The 12,764-nt window shown below is 47.3% G+C and overlaps 1 protein-coding gene across 1 annotated transcript in view; it reads right to left on the reverse strand.

Moving 5' to 3' along the window:
- The window catches only part of LOC133137230 (IgGFc-binding protein-like), a 30,779-nt gene that overhangs the window by 829 nt on the left and 17,186 nt on the right, over positions 1–12,764 (reverse strand). Inside the window, exons 5-17 of the mRNA XM_061255408.1 lie at positions 12,007–12,605; positions 11,348–11,909; positions 10,674–10,870; positions 8,341–8,476; positions 7,250–7,578; positions 5,853–6,435; positions 4,956–5,557; positions 4,180–4,747; positions 2,975–3,558; positions 2,124–2,697; positions 1,744–1,946; positions 551–760; positions 33–197 (exon numbers count right to left, since the gene is read on the reverse strand). Of these exons, the coding sequence (XP_061111392.1) occupies positions 33–197; positions 551–760; positions 1,744–1,946; positions 2,124–2,697; positions 2,975–3,558; positions 4,180–4,747; positions 4,956–5,557; positions 5,853–6,435; positions 7,250–7,578; positions 8,341–8,476; positions 10,674–10,870; positions 11,348–11,909; positions 12,007–12,605 (5,312 nt within the window). The remainder of the gene's footprint in view (positions 1–32; positions 198–550; positions 761–1,743; positions 1,947–2,123; positions 2,698–2,974; positions 3,559–4,179; positions 4,748–4,955; positions 5,558–5,852; positions 6,436–7,249; positions 7,579–8,340; positions 8,477–10,673; positions 10,871–11,347; positions 11,910–12,006; positions 12,606–12,764) is intronic.

Below are 12,764 nucleotides of genomic sequence, written 5' to 3' on the forward strand. Positions count from 1 at the left end.
GCCATAAACTATGAAGACTGGTGATCACTCACCCACACTGTATTTTGTGGTGATACTATGACCTCTGTGCCTTCAAATACAACCTGGACCCCTGCCAGGGTTAACCGTCCATTGAGGAGTTGGATTTTTGCTCCCACCTTGAACCTCGTACGCAACTTAGTGGAACTGGGATGGAACAATGCATAGTGTCCCTTCTCCTGGATGGGTGTGAAACAGGAAGAGTGATATTAGCAGCTACGATGGGCCTGACCCTGGAAGCATTATGTTGAGCTTTTTTTTTTCTTTTTTTCAGCAAAAACAAAATCTAAATGGTAGCTGCACCTGAGCAGCACTGAGGCTGAGTATACAGTGAAAAAATGTATACGCTGCAGAGAACATAAAATGCAACTCTTTAATAGTGTAGGAGAAAAAGTGGCAAACAGTATTTTTACAGCTTTGTTTGTTATTGTATGATAACGCAATTATCTTGGGGGAAAACAGAAGTTACCAAAAACAAAACAGGAAAACATAAAATTGTTTGCCATTAAATTATTCTCCGGTGTTCTCCTACCTTGAATTCGAATTTGTTTCCATCGAAGGATGTGATCGAGTTGCCATTGTTCAAGGTGCAGGTGCTGTTGGCAGGAAGGCATTCCAGGAAGCCGTTAGCGATGTCGCACGAAGTCTCGGCGGGGCAGGCGGTTGCTTCACACACCGGGTTGTTGTGTGCGCTGCACCTGCACCTCTGGGAGCACTTACTCATGTATGCCGTCTCTCCACTCTGGCGGGTAAACCACAGGCTAACAGTCATTGTGGATAGAGTGGTAAATCAGTTTCATATTCCATTTATCATTTCAATAGCTCAACAAGACAAGCCACGGTGCTGAAAAATAACCGTTTCTTAATCTTAATCAGGGTAAAACTGTTATGTACCGCTTTAAGAACCCAAACAGGCGAGGGGGTCAAAAATCAGAAAATCAAAAGGCTAAAGTACCAGATACCAGAAAACAAAGCAGAATGTCAAAATTTTTTAAGGTAGGTCCATTAATTTAAAGTCTTTCGCGAAATTTTGAAAGATAAATGTGTTAACCGTTGTATAAAAGCGTTATGGAACTCGAACCGGTGGTATATCGTGGATATTGGCACAGCTAGGGGGTGTAACGGCACTCCGCTTGCTGTGCCAATATATCCACGATATACCACGGGTTCTCGTTCCATAACGAATACACACTTTAATGGGGATCTAACAATTAATCATAAATTCTATGCTACGTACCAACAGTTCGTGAATTCTTTGAGAGTTTTGCCCAGTGGTGAGCACATGTTGTTTGGCATACAGTATTATATTATATTATTGGCATTTGGCAAATGCTCTTATTCAGAGCGACGTACAGTTGATTAGACTAAGCAGGAGACAATCCTCCCCTGGAGCAGGAGACAATCCTCCCCTGGAGCAATGCAGGGCTAAGGGCCTTGCTCAAGGGCCCAACGGCTGTGCGGATCTTATTGTAGCAACACCAGGATTAGAACCACCGACCTTGTGGGTCCCAATCATTTACCTTACCCACTACGCTACAGGCCGCCCCAGTAGACATGTATACATGCTGCATACAGTTGGCAGAGATCTGTGCTGCTACCTTGATGGAGAGCAGGCTCATGTTAGCGTTAGGGCTGATCAATTTAATTTCCTGTCTTTTGTGGCTTTCAGTAAACGCAAACTTTTCACTCAAAACATTATTATTACCCATATATTTTCCTCCTTACCTTCAGGTATGTTCCATTAATGCTGCAGCCACATTTCTGAACAGGCACACACAGGTTTCCATCAGCAACAAACCCATCATCGCACTTGCAACCCTCAAGGCAGACATTTGGGCAGATTTCTGGGCTGGTGAGGCTATTGCAGTTGCTGGAGCAGGTGTGCGTACAGAGGGTGTAGTTACTGTTAACCGGGCATTCATCAGCAGCTGCACAGAAAATATAGAGCCTGTTTACAGTTCCATTAATAAAAATTTAAGAGAGCATAGTGAATTTTGCAAATCACAGCACATTTTTAATGATACTGTCTTTGTTTCTTGAGAACTGTTTTTTAGCAAGTGTGTTGTTTTTTTTTAATGTTTATTTTTTTTATTTTTTTTACTTACGACAGAAACTTTCAGTTCTCCAGGCTTTCAGAGTAACGCCGGCTGCCTGGCAGGCAGAGACATATGCCTCTATCCCTGAGCAAACAGATTCCGCGTTGGCACCTGCAAGGAAACTGTTGTAGATGCAGGTCTGTAGAAAACCAGCAGGGGGCAGCGTGGAGTGGCAAGCGGCCAGTGGCCCGTTGGCATCGGAGATCAGGCCACACTTCTTTCGCTTTCCCAGTTTGCTTCTCACCTGATTGTCCGGCTTGGCACAGCCATCTTTGGGACAAGCACTGCCGCAGGTCAAATCGTCGCCCTCCAATCGCCAAGCGGCACCAAACACACTCACGTCATCGGTCTGGACTCCCGAACTCAGCTTTAAGTCGTCGTCAGCGTTGCCGTTGTAGTTTCCGCACAGCCCAGACACCTGACCGTAGTAAGTGGACGGTACAGTGATGGATACCATGGTCTGGAAATCGTAGGTCAATCTTAAGCCAAAACTGGCCTGCAGCACCATCCCCCTGCCTTCTTGGGTAACCTTCAGCTTTCCATCATTAAGAGAAACTGGCAAGTTTGTGTGGACGCCATCAACCTGGAGGAAGAAATTAATGGACGAGGTGAATTTGAAAAATATGGAATGCAAAAATAAAAAAGCAGAGCTTTCATATGCAGACGTCCCATTAGGGAGGATTCCCCTACAAATGATGTGACCTGGATGTATTCCCTCGCACCTCGCGGTTTGCCAACTCACAAAATTTAATCAATTTACAATGGGTTAAATGTGTCACATCTAAATTTCTAAACTCCGCCTGCGGTGCAGACTGTTGACAAGTGACTGGCGCGCACAAGGCGGGAAGAGGGAAACGCACTTCAATCTGCCAGGGAGAGTCCCTCTCCAGGACGAGCGAGTGGCCGAACACGTCGACCATCACGCTCTCCAGCAGCACGGACTTCTTGCTGGGCTCCATCTGGGCGCCCACGTGGAAGCGCTGCTGTCCTGCAGCCTCGGACCCCTGCACCAGGGTGTATCCGCAGGGGCCCCAGAAGTTGAAGCCCCGGCGGTCAAACGTGTGGAAGTAGGAGTTGCCGGAGAGCACGCAGGTGGCGTCGCTTTTCGGGAAGCAGCCGAGGACGGCGTCCACCACGGAGCAGGTCTCCTGGGGGCCGCACGCACTCGGCCGGCAGTCCAGCACGCCCGAGCTGCAGGTGCAGTGCTTCCGGCATGTTCTGTCGCTGTAGAACTCGGCGCCCGACTTGTAGTAGCGGCCCTCGTGACTGCAGCCGCAGTCGTGGAGCGACACGCACTGCTTGTCGCTCAGCATGAAGCCGGGGTTACACTGGCATCCCTCTCTGCAGCTGGCCTTGCAGCCTGGCGGGGCAGCCATGCTGTAGCACGTGGGAGGGCATCCCGGGGCCGTCAGATTGTACGCGCTGTTCACGGGGCAGGAGAAGGCTTCGAAACAGGAAGGGAGGAGGAGAATTTCAACTTCAAGGCCTTATTATCCACACGATGGGGGAATGTGGTTTTTGGCTTCACATTACAATATTAATTACAATATAAATGCATTACAGACAGTAACAAATGCTGCTCATATGCTGCAATTTAATGTAGTCAAATGCATATAGCTGAATGAATAATTGGAGTGCATTAAGGAAGCATTCATTGATTGGATTGAAAATTGAATATACACACAGCCAAACAGTTCTGCACAACTGGTTGGTCGAGAACAATTTGCATCCTGATATCTTTTGGACGTTTCTCTTGGCAAGGGCATTAAATTATAAAATAATCTGTTCTCTTTTAATGCAGTTTTAGTAGCTATGATTAGGCATTTCGCATTCTCATTGTGGCATGAACTGGCACTGTCAGTAATATGCAAAATTGTGGGTTTATTTAGCCTTTTCGATACCAACTGTGAGGGACAATGCTCATTTGCTTCTGTATTTGTGTAATATCATTATGATTTCTGGCTTCAGCAAAGTGAAATGAACTGGAAACCTCTCGTTTCACTTCTGCATGTTATGTGCCTGTCGACTCTCGCAAGGCGCTTGAGGTGGAGGACGGGACACCTACCGCAGAAGTCTTTGCTTCGCCATTCTTCAATCTTCCCGCCCTTTTCCTGGCAGTCCTCAATGTAAGCCTCGATGAGGTCGCAGGCCGCCTTCTGCAGACCCTGATTCAGATGGACGTCAAAGACGCAGTTTTCGTGGTACTGAAAGGTTTCTACCTTGTCCCGGCAGTCCCGCAGCGGGCCAGTCCTGTCGGTGATGACGTCGCACTGAGAGACATAGTCCGGGAGCGGCGTCCCAGGCTTCAGCAAGGGCGAGGCGCAGTCCTTACAGACGGGCGAGCACCCGGGAGTTTCCCCGACCAGGTGGCTGTCCCCGAACTCCGTGGGATTCTTGGCCTGCGCCCCGCCGGGGAGGCGGAGGTCATCGGTGGGGTCGCCGTTGTAGTTGCCGCACAGGCCGCAGATGGCGCCGTGGTACGTGCTCGGCACCGTGACGCGCACCGAGCTCTTCCAGTCGTAGGTGACCGTCAGACCGAAATGAGTCTCCAAAACAGCCAGGCGGCCCCTCCGGTAGATCCTTGCTACGGTGTCGTTGAGGTAGAAGGGGAGGGAGGTCAGGACACCATCGACCTATGGTGGATACACACAAAAGGAGCATATGCAAAACATAAAATACTACCCTAGATTTAACAAAGAAAGACATTTTTTTGTCATTGTAGGCCCTTGAGAAAACACTGCATGTAAAAAATGCTTTCAGAATACCGTAAATGGCTTGGAACCATAACAGACTGCAACTATCTTTCTCCTTTTTAAGTGATTTTGGAAAAGTTTAACCCACCAGGACCCTTCCGGGGAAATTTCGGCTCATGGTGAAAACAGCGTGGGCCGTGGAGACCGTCACCACCTTGGCGAAAGACACGCGCCGGCTGCCCCGGTTGTTGTTCTCCAGTGTGATGTTGAACTGCTCCAGCTCGTTAACTTTGGAGCAGACCGTGGCCAGCTGGTAGATGCAGTTTCCCTGGAAGTCAAAGCGCACGCCATCGAAGGTCACGAAGTGGGGGTCCCCCCGCGCCAGGCAGGTCTTGAAGTGGGTGGGGTAGCAGTCCCGGACGCCGCCGACCACCCCGCAGTGCTCGTTCTTCGTACACCCCCTCTTCTCGCACCGCACGGTCTGGGTCTTCCCATCGCATGTGCACTTGCTTTGGCACTCGTCGTCGTCCCAGAAGGTTTCGTCAGGCTTGTAGTAGCGGTCGCCCTGCATGCACCCGCACTCGGTTTCGAAGTGGACGCACTTGTCTCCGCTGAGCACCAGGTCGGCATCACAGTGGCAGCCCTCGGTGCAGGGCAGGGAGCAGTTGTCCCGGCCATCGGGTTCCGCACAGGTGGCAGGACAGGGGCTGCTGCACAGCTCATAGTGGCTGTTCTCAGGACAGGGCCAGGCTGGGGGGAGGGTGGGAGCGGGGCGTTAAGCAAAAAAACTATTTCCGATAGTTGCACCTACTTCTCTTTTTATTTTTATTTTTATTTTAACTCGTTCAGGTGTGTGAGCACAACTGTGTGGTTAGAAGTCCTAGAATACTAAGTTAGATTTTTGAAAACCTCCTCAGAGGCATCAAGTAACATGCTGTGTAGAACTGTTCCAGAAATACTGGAACAGTTTGCAGTAAATACTGCAAACAGAACAGTTAAATGCAAACAGAACTGTTAAATGCAAATTTAACTCAAATAGACTTACTGCAGTTGGTAATTTCCCTCCACTTAGGGTCAACAATGTTTTGGATCTCCGTCTCCAGACAGGCCGCCACATAGGTGGTGAGAGCCGCGCACAACACATCTTGTCGGCCATCATTGGAGCAAACGTCATAAATGCAGTTCGAAGCATATTCGTCAGGCTCGACTACACCGTGACACGGATTGAAGGGGCCGTCTTTCTGTATGATTGAACCGCAGTACTTCTCGGTTTCATACATCTTATGGGCCTCCTGAGAGCAAGTCGGACAGGCACCGAGGCAGGAGTGCCAGCAGAAGGGGTTGCCGTCGTCTACGGCCCAAGACCGGGCCCATTCCGTGGTGTTGTTGACCACGATCGAACCACCAGGCGTCTTGAAGTCGTCCATCTGGTTTTCGTTGTAGGTCCCGCACAAGCCAGCCAGGTTGTCATAGTAGCTGCTGCTTACCGTGACCATGAACATGGAGATCCAGTCGAAAACAATCTCTAGGCCAAAGTCTGTCATCAGGGTCCCCTTTATACCGGTCTGTGTGATCTTTATGGTGCCATTTTCCAGGAAAACTGGCATATTTCTGATGGTGTCATTAATCTAAAGCAGAAAGGCAAAAAAAAAAGTAAGTCTAATAAATACCTAATAAAGTGCTCACTGAGAGTATGTTGGGACTGGTCACTTTGATTTCAATATTTAATTCCCCTGATCTTCTTCCATTCAGCCCCTGTAAGGTGGGTTTGTAATTTAGAGATAAACACATAATCTTGTCATTGTTCATTATTTTAAAATTGCGATAGGTTAGATTTTTGTGTTAAAACATTGTTACAAGAACATTGTAAATCCCTTCCTGTCATTGAAAAAGGCTCACTGACATGCTGACTCGCCCTCTGCCTGTGCTTATAGTCCTTAAATTCAGCTTTCAAAATATACAGTTGACGGACCAACACAAACTCGAAAACAATTCAATAATTCAAGCCGATTGCTGATCCTATTCAATTCTTCAGAATTGTAGAATTTTAGCCTGGGATATACAATACAGAGAATTTTTTATAGAAGTAATTTCAGTTCCCTTATGAAGAATCTAAATATAAATCTTGGTGTAGTATGTGGCATGCAATGTTTACAGCTGAATGTAAATGTTAGCACAGTTGATGTGTTTCACTTTGCTTGAGCTGGTCAAACAATGTTGAGTATGGAGCTGGTCTGAACTGGTCAACCAGCTACCAGCTGTTTCAAAACATAGCCTGAGTTATGTTTTTCAGCAGGGCGGTGCATTGAAGGTTAGCGTGGCATTTCAGTGGTTGGCGTGATGTAAAAACATATTTTATTGTGTTGTCTTGTTGTCCTGGTAAGTTCTAACATTGACCTGATTTGATTCCATGGAAAGAAGCTGGTTTCCCACAACACTCACCAACAGTTTCCCACGGTCCATGAAGGGAATGAAAATTGTGTGACCCTTCAGCTTGATGAAGATCGACCTCAAAAACGAGCCTTCAGGATTCCCACGCATGCCGTTCCTGGTCTCGATGGTGAATGCCGGAAGGGTCTGGTCCTTTCCAGTTGTCTTGACCAGTGTGTAAGAGCATGTTCCCTGGAATGAGAAATACCCACCGTCGAAGCCCTGATAGTGGGGGTCGCCCATGGCCCAACAGAATGCCCTTGAGTCGGGTACACACACGGCCTCATTCCCCACCAACATGCAGCCTTCCTTCACACGGCAGTCTTTCTCTTCACAGGGATCTGAAACACAGCAAAAATGCGAGTGGTTTTAAAGTGGTATGAACTGTTACACAGATTATATTTTAGTAGGGCTGCAGCCAAGAAGCACTTTAATTTAATTTAAACCCTTGTGTTGTCTTAAGGGTCAAAAGTGACCCATATGTTTAGCAGCAGAGAAAACCCCTGCTTTATTTTAGGGGTTTAGTGGAGGCGGATCATTTTTTACCCTTAGGACATGGGGAGTATACAGAATTTTAAGACTACAGGGCTAAATAGAGATTATTTTCATTAGCCAGGGTAGTCACATTGAGATTGATATGTATTTTGCCAGTGAGTTCTGGGGCCTACATGTTTTTGGACTGTGGGAGGAGATCTGGAGTGCATGGATGAAACCCAGACAAACACGGGGAGATCTTGAAAATTCCCAAGTGGAGAGGATCTGGCTAAGACTCAAAGCCGGATCCTCTTCTTCTTGCGAGGCAACAGCGTTAGTCACGGCACCACTGTTCAGCCCAAGTTATGTTTTTTAGTATTCTCACTTGCAATTGCGCAGTGACATTACATGTAAAACATTTTTTTGTGATTTGAATCTAGAGACACGTTAACACCCCCCCCTAACATCAGTTGCTTTTCATAACCAGTTCATCTGAATTATGGAGAGATGACTGACTAAATAAACTACAATTTTGACTCATGGCCTAATAGCATTTACGACTGGGATTAGTGTAATAAGGATTGAAACAACTGTGGAATAAATGTAAAAACAGGATAACTTGGCCTTACCTTTGTAGCAGCCCATGACTCCTTTCTTGATCAGGCACATCTCAGTATCTGTACAGCTTGTGTCCTTGCATGAAAACTCTCCATTCTTACAGCTGCATTTCTGAGTGCATTCCTCTTGCATTTCAGATTCTCCACACTGCAGTATAAAGATATTTACATAGGCTGTTTGTAGTGTTGCGCTAAACAATATACACTCAGTGAGCACTTTATTAGGTATTTATTGGATATTTATTAGACTTATTGGTCTTCTGCTGCTGTAGGCTATCCACTTAAAGGCTTGACATGTTGTGTGTTCAGAGATGCACTTCTGCATACCACTGTTGTAATGTGTGGTGAATTAGATTATTGTCACCTTCCTGTCAGCTTTGACCCAATTTGAGTCTGCTGTGTGTGAAACTCACAGGAGATCAGCAGTTTCTGAGATACTCAAACCCCTGTCTGCCACCAACAATCATTCCATGTTCAAAGTCACTTAGATCACATTTCTTCCCTATTCTGACATTTGGTCTGAAAAACAGCTGAACCACTTGACCATGTGTGACAAGGCGAGTTAGACTCGCTGTTGTCCCTAATGGTGCAGTAATTGGGGTGGGGGGAGTGGCACCGGCAGGATCTCATCTTTTGAACCAGTCTCTTGGCTCCCTACCTTTTAAATGTTTTTCCTTTCTCTTCCTGTGATCTCTCTGATTGATTTCCTGTTTCCTGTCTCGTCCTCTCCTCATGTCTGCCTGCCTTACCACGAGAGGTAGAGAACATCTATTCTGTTTTCCCCCTGATAATATTGCGTGGGTTAGGAACACCGCAGACTAACACAATGCTTTGGTTGCAGCGTGCTGTCCGTTGTCTGTTGGGTAATTCGTCGCGATTTAGCTGTGTCCCCTAATTTTCGGTAGGTTTTATAGCTGTAATTACTTGGCATTCATCGACAGTAATGTTATATTCTCTTCTAATTCATTTATTAAGATGCGTCTGTTTGCGGAGTCTTCTCCGAAACACGGAAGTAACAACTCACGCAGTTTAGAATTCCATGGATTGTTTGGTAATGTCCCGTTTTGCTGTATGTATATTCTGATTGGATTTTAATGATAAAATACCAGATTAACTGACTTTCTTCACTTTGTAGGTGCAATGGTGACTGCTGTTTTGCCTCGTTGCTGTTTTGTTTGAAGTTCGTTTGGTTGCGCTTGTCAGGCAGGCGGAACCCGCCTGCTGTCGAACACGTTCGCTAGTGTCCCGTGTTGCACGGCTATAGACTAGTTGTTGGCCGGACGACATAAGGTGCGCAGCGGCTGGTGCGTGTGGTGTGTAGACTATATTACACCTCCGTGCAACAGTGTTACTGTTAATGGCACCTGAATCACATATAGTATCACCTTGTTTGCAGTAAGGCTTGCTGTGAGAGAGCACTGGGTTGTAACTACACATTGGGAGCCCTGAAGGTGAGTATGCCCCATCCCCTCAGCGTTGTCACCCACCATTCTTAACCTTTACATCAGTCTACTTTATCCCTATTTATTCCGGTAAAATTGATGTTCAAAATAAATAGATTTTTATCCGACTATGAGCATTTGTCTTAACCTCATTATTGCCTTCCAGCATCAGAATTGATTTAATAAAATAATTGTATTTAACTTAGACCACGTCTCTGTCTTGTTATTAACAAACTGTAGAGGGGGCCTCTGTTATATTGTGTGACTGGGCGTTCTTAGGTTGAACCTTACATTTATGCACCCGGTTACACATGTCTGCATGCTTGTGTGAATTCAGTTGCTGCCACATGATTTGCTTATTAAATATTTGCATTAAGAAGCTGGTGTACAGGTCTACCTAATGGGTGGCAGTAGCCTGCCATCCCCTCCCTGTGTTGGCAGGAATAGCTGCTTGTGGGAGGTCGACAAGCTTGTTTGGTGTTGAATCAAATTTCAGAAGGGGTGGGGGAGGGGCGGTGTGCGAACATGTTCTCTGTGGCCTCGCAAGACTACTGAGCATTGTGACCAAGGCTATTTTAATGAGCTGAGTTGCTTTCTCGGGGCCTGTGCTGAGCCAGATTTTTCCTCCTGGGATATGTGGTCCCTGTGAAGTGTGCTATTACTTTTGGAGCAAGTTGCATATGGCTATTCTATTATTGATTCACTACTTGGCATGCTACCCACAGTTGTTGCTGTATATCAGCCGGTTCCCGACCGGATTTAATTCGGCACCCCTGTTTCAAGCTCTCCATCTGTTGAGATGAGGCACGCTTTTTGTTTGGGTTGGAGGTGGGGATTGACGGTTGGGAAGCACCATTGTGCCATTACGACAGGATGATGAAAGTGTAACAATAAAAAGCAGACCTTAAAGTAGCGACCGTTCACCACGCAGCCGCAGCTGCCCAGCGGAACGCACATGCTGCCGTCGGACACGAAGCCTTCATCACACTGGCATCCCTCGTGACAGTGGGGGCACTGGGAGGAGACGCTGAGCGAGGCGCAGGTGGAGGCGCATGTGTCCGCACACAGCTCGTAGTGACTCTTCTCTGGGCACTGAATATCTGGGGAGGGGGGGGTATAACACTTCAATGATTCAATTCAATTTTACTTGTTTAGGTTTTTTTTATTATTTTTTTTTTACATGACATTATTTTAAAGGCATTTAGTAGACGCTCTTGTGCGGGGCAACGTACAATGAAGTGTGAATCAAACCCAGGGACAACAATGTTCAGGACCGTAGAGGAAAGTACAGTTGCGATTTCTAGCATGATCACATAGATGGATCGATTTTTCACAGAAGACTCACAAACACACTTTACAGAGTAAAAGTGGAAATACCAGTCCTTAGCCCCCAGATAGCACATGAGTAAAACTCCCTAGTGGGGAGTAAAACCCTCAAACAGTGGCAAGAAAGAACAGCGCATACTCCGCTGGCCTATAGGTTGACTTAGAAAAATCAACATGGAGGAATCCTCAGTCTGTGGCCAGGACCAAGAAGGTACAGGTACTGCAAGTATATATATAATTTCTTTACTCACAACAGAAGGTCTTTGTTCTCCACTCCTTGATGGTGACTCCAATTGCTTGGCAGAGTGCCGCATACCTCTGTATGTGCGGGCAAAGTGTGGTGTTCACCTGCCATTGGATCATTTCCTGAACACACTCTTCAAAGTATTTTTGGGGTGGTACAGCCAAGTGACACTGTGCGAACGGCCCGTTGTTCTTCATCAGAATGTAACACGCCTCCTCAGCGTCGGGCTTCTTCCCCTCGTCGGGATTGGGACACTTTGAGCCGCACCGGACCTGGCACTGCGCATCTTCCGGGAGCACAACCCAGGCTTCGACAAAGAAATCTAGTGTGGAAGCCGGGAGTCCACTGGGCATGGAGAAGTCATCATCCGGGTCACCGTTGTAGTTGCCACACAGGCCATGCATGACGCCTTTGTAAGTGGACGGGACCTCAGTGATTACTCCCGAGACACTATCGTACTTCACCTTCAGGCCAAAATCCGTATCTACAACAATGTAAAGCCCATTCTGGAACACTTTCACCTTTTTATCATCCTGGGACCAAGGCAGGTTGCATTTCTCACCATCCACCTGTCATCACAAAAGAAAGACTGTAGACTTTGATCTGTGCTTTAAACTTTTGACCGTTGATGAAAAAAAAAAAAAAAGAATTTGAAAATAATTTTACCTCTGCTTCCCAAATGGTTCCAGGGAACAAGGCTATCTTCAATCCGTTAACCTTGATCTCTACACTCCTGGTGACTGGCAACTCTCCAGGGATGGACTCCTGTTTCACCGAAACCGTGAAGGGAATTCGCTGAACTGCCGTCGTGACCTGCGCCAAGATGAGGACGCAGTTCCCGAAAGTGTTGAAGGACCGGCTGTCGAAAGAGTGGTAAGTGGACGCTCCGAACACAGAGCAGGTTCCGGCTCCATCGGGGAAACAGGCCCGCACCCCGTCCTTGACCTGGCACTTCTCATCGGGGCCACAGCTGAAGTTCCTGTCGCACCGGACCACCCCGCCCCCCTCGCAGACGCAGCGAGCCGCACACAGGCCCTCCGGGAAGAAGACCTGGCCCGTCTTGTAGTAGCGGTCGTCGTGCAGGCAGCCGCAGTCCGTCTGCGGCACACACCCGCCATCGCTCAGCGCGAAGCCCTCGTCACACACGCAGCCCTCTGCACAGGCTGCCGCCTCATCGCAGGTCTCCGGCTGTGAGAGATCCAGGCAGCTGAAAGGGCAGGCCTTGGCGCACACCTCATAGTGGCTGTTCTCATCACACCCCGTCGCTGGAAGAAGAGATCCGTAAAGAAGAAGTTTCATTGCGGTTCTTATTGTTTTTTTTTTTTGTTTTTGTTTTTATTCAGTGGGGTGCAACGAAATTTGGCCACCCCTGGTTGGAACGTCTGTTACAGTGAATCTGTATGTGATCATACCTGAAACCTAAA

This window comes from Conger conger, chromosome 1, assembly GCF_963514075.1.
Source record: "Conger conger chromosome 1, fConCon1.1, whole genome shotgun sequence".
Classification (NCBI taxonomy): domain Eukaryota; kingdom Metazoa; phylum Chordata; class Actinopteri; order Anguilliformes; family Congridae; genus Conger; species Conger conger.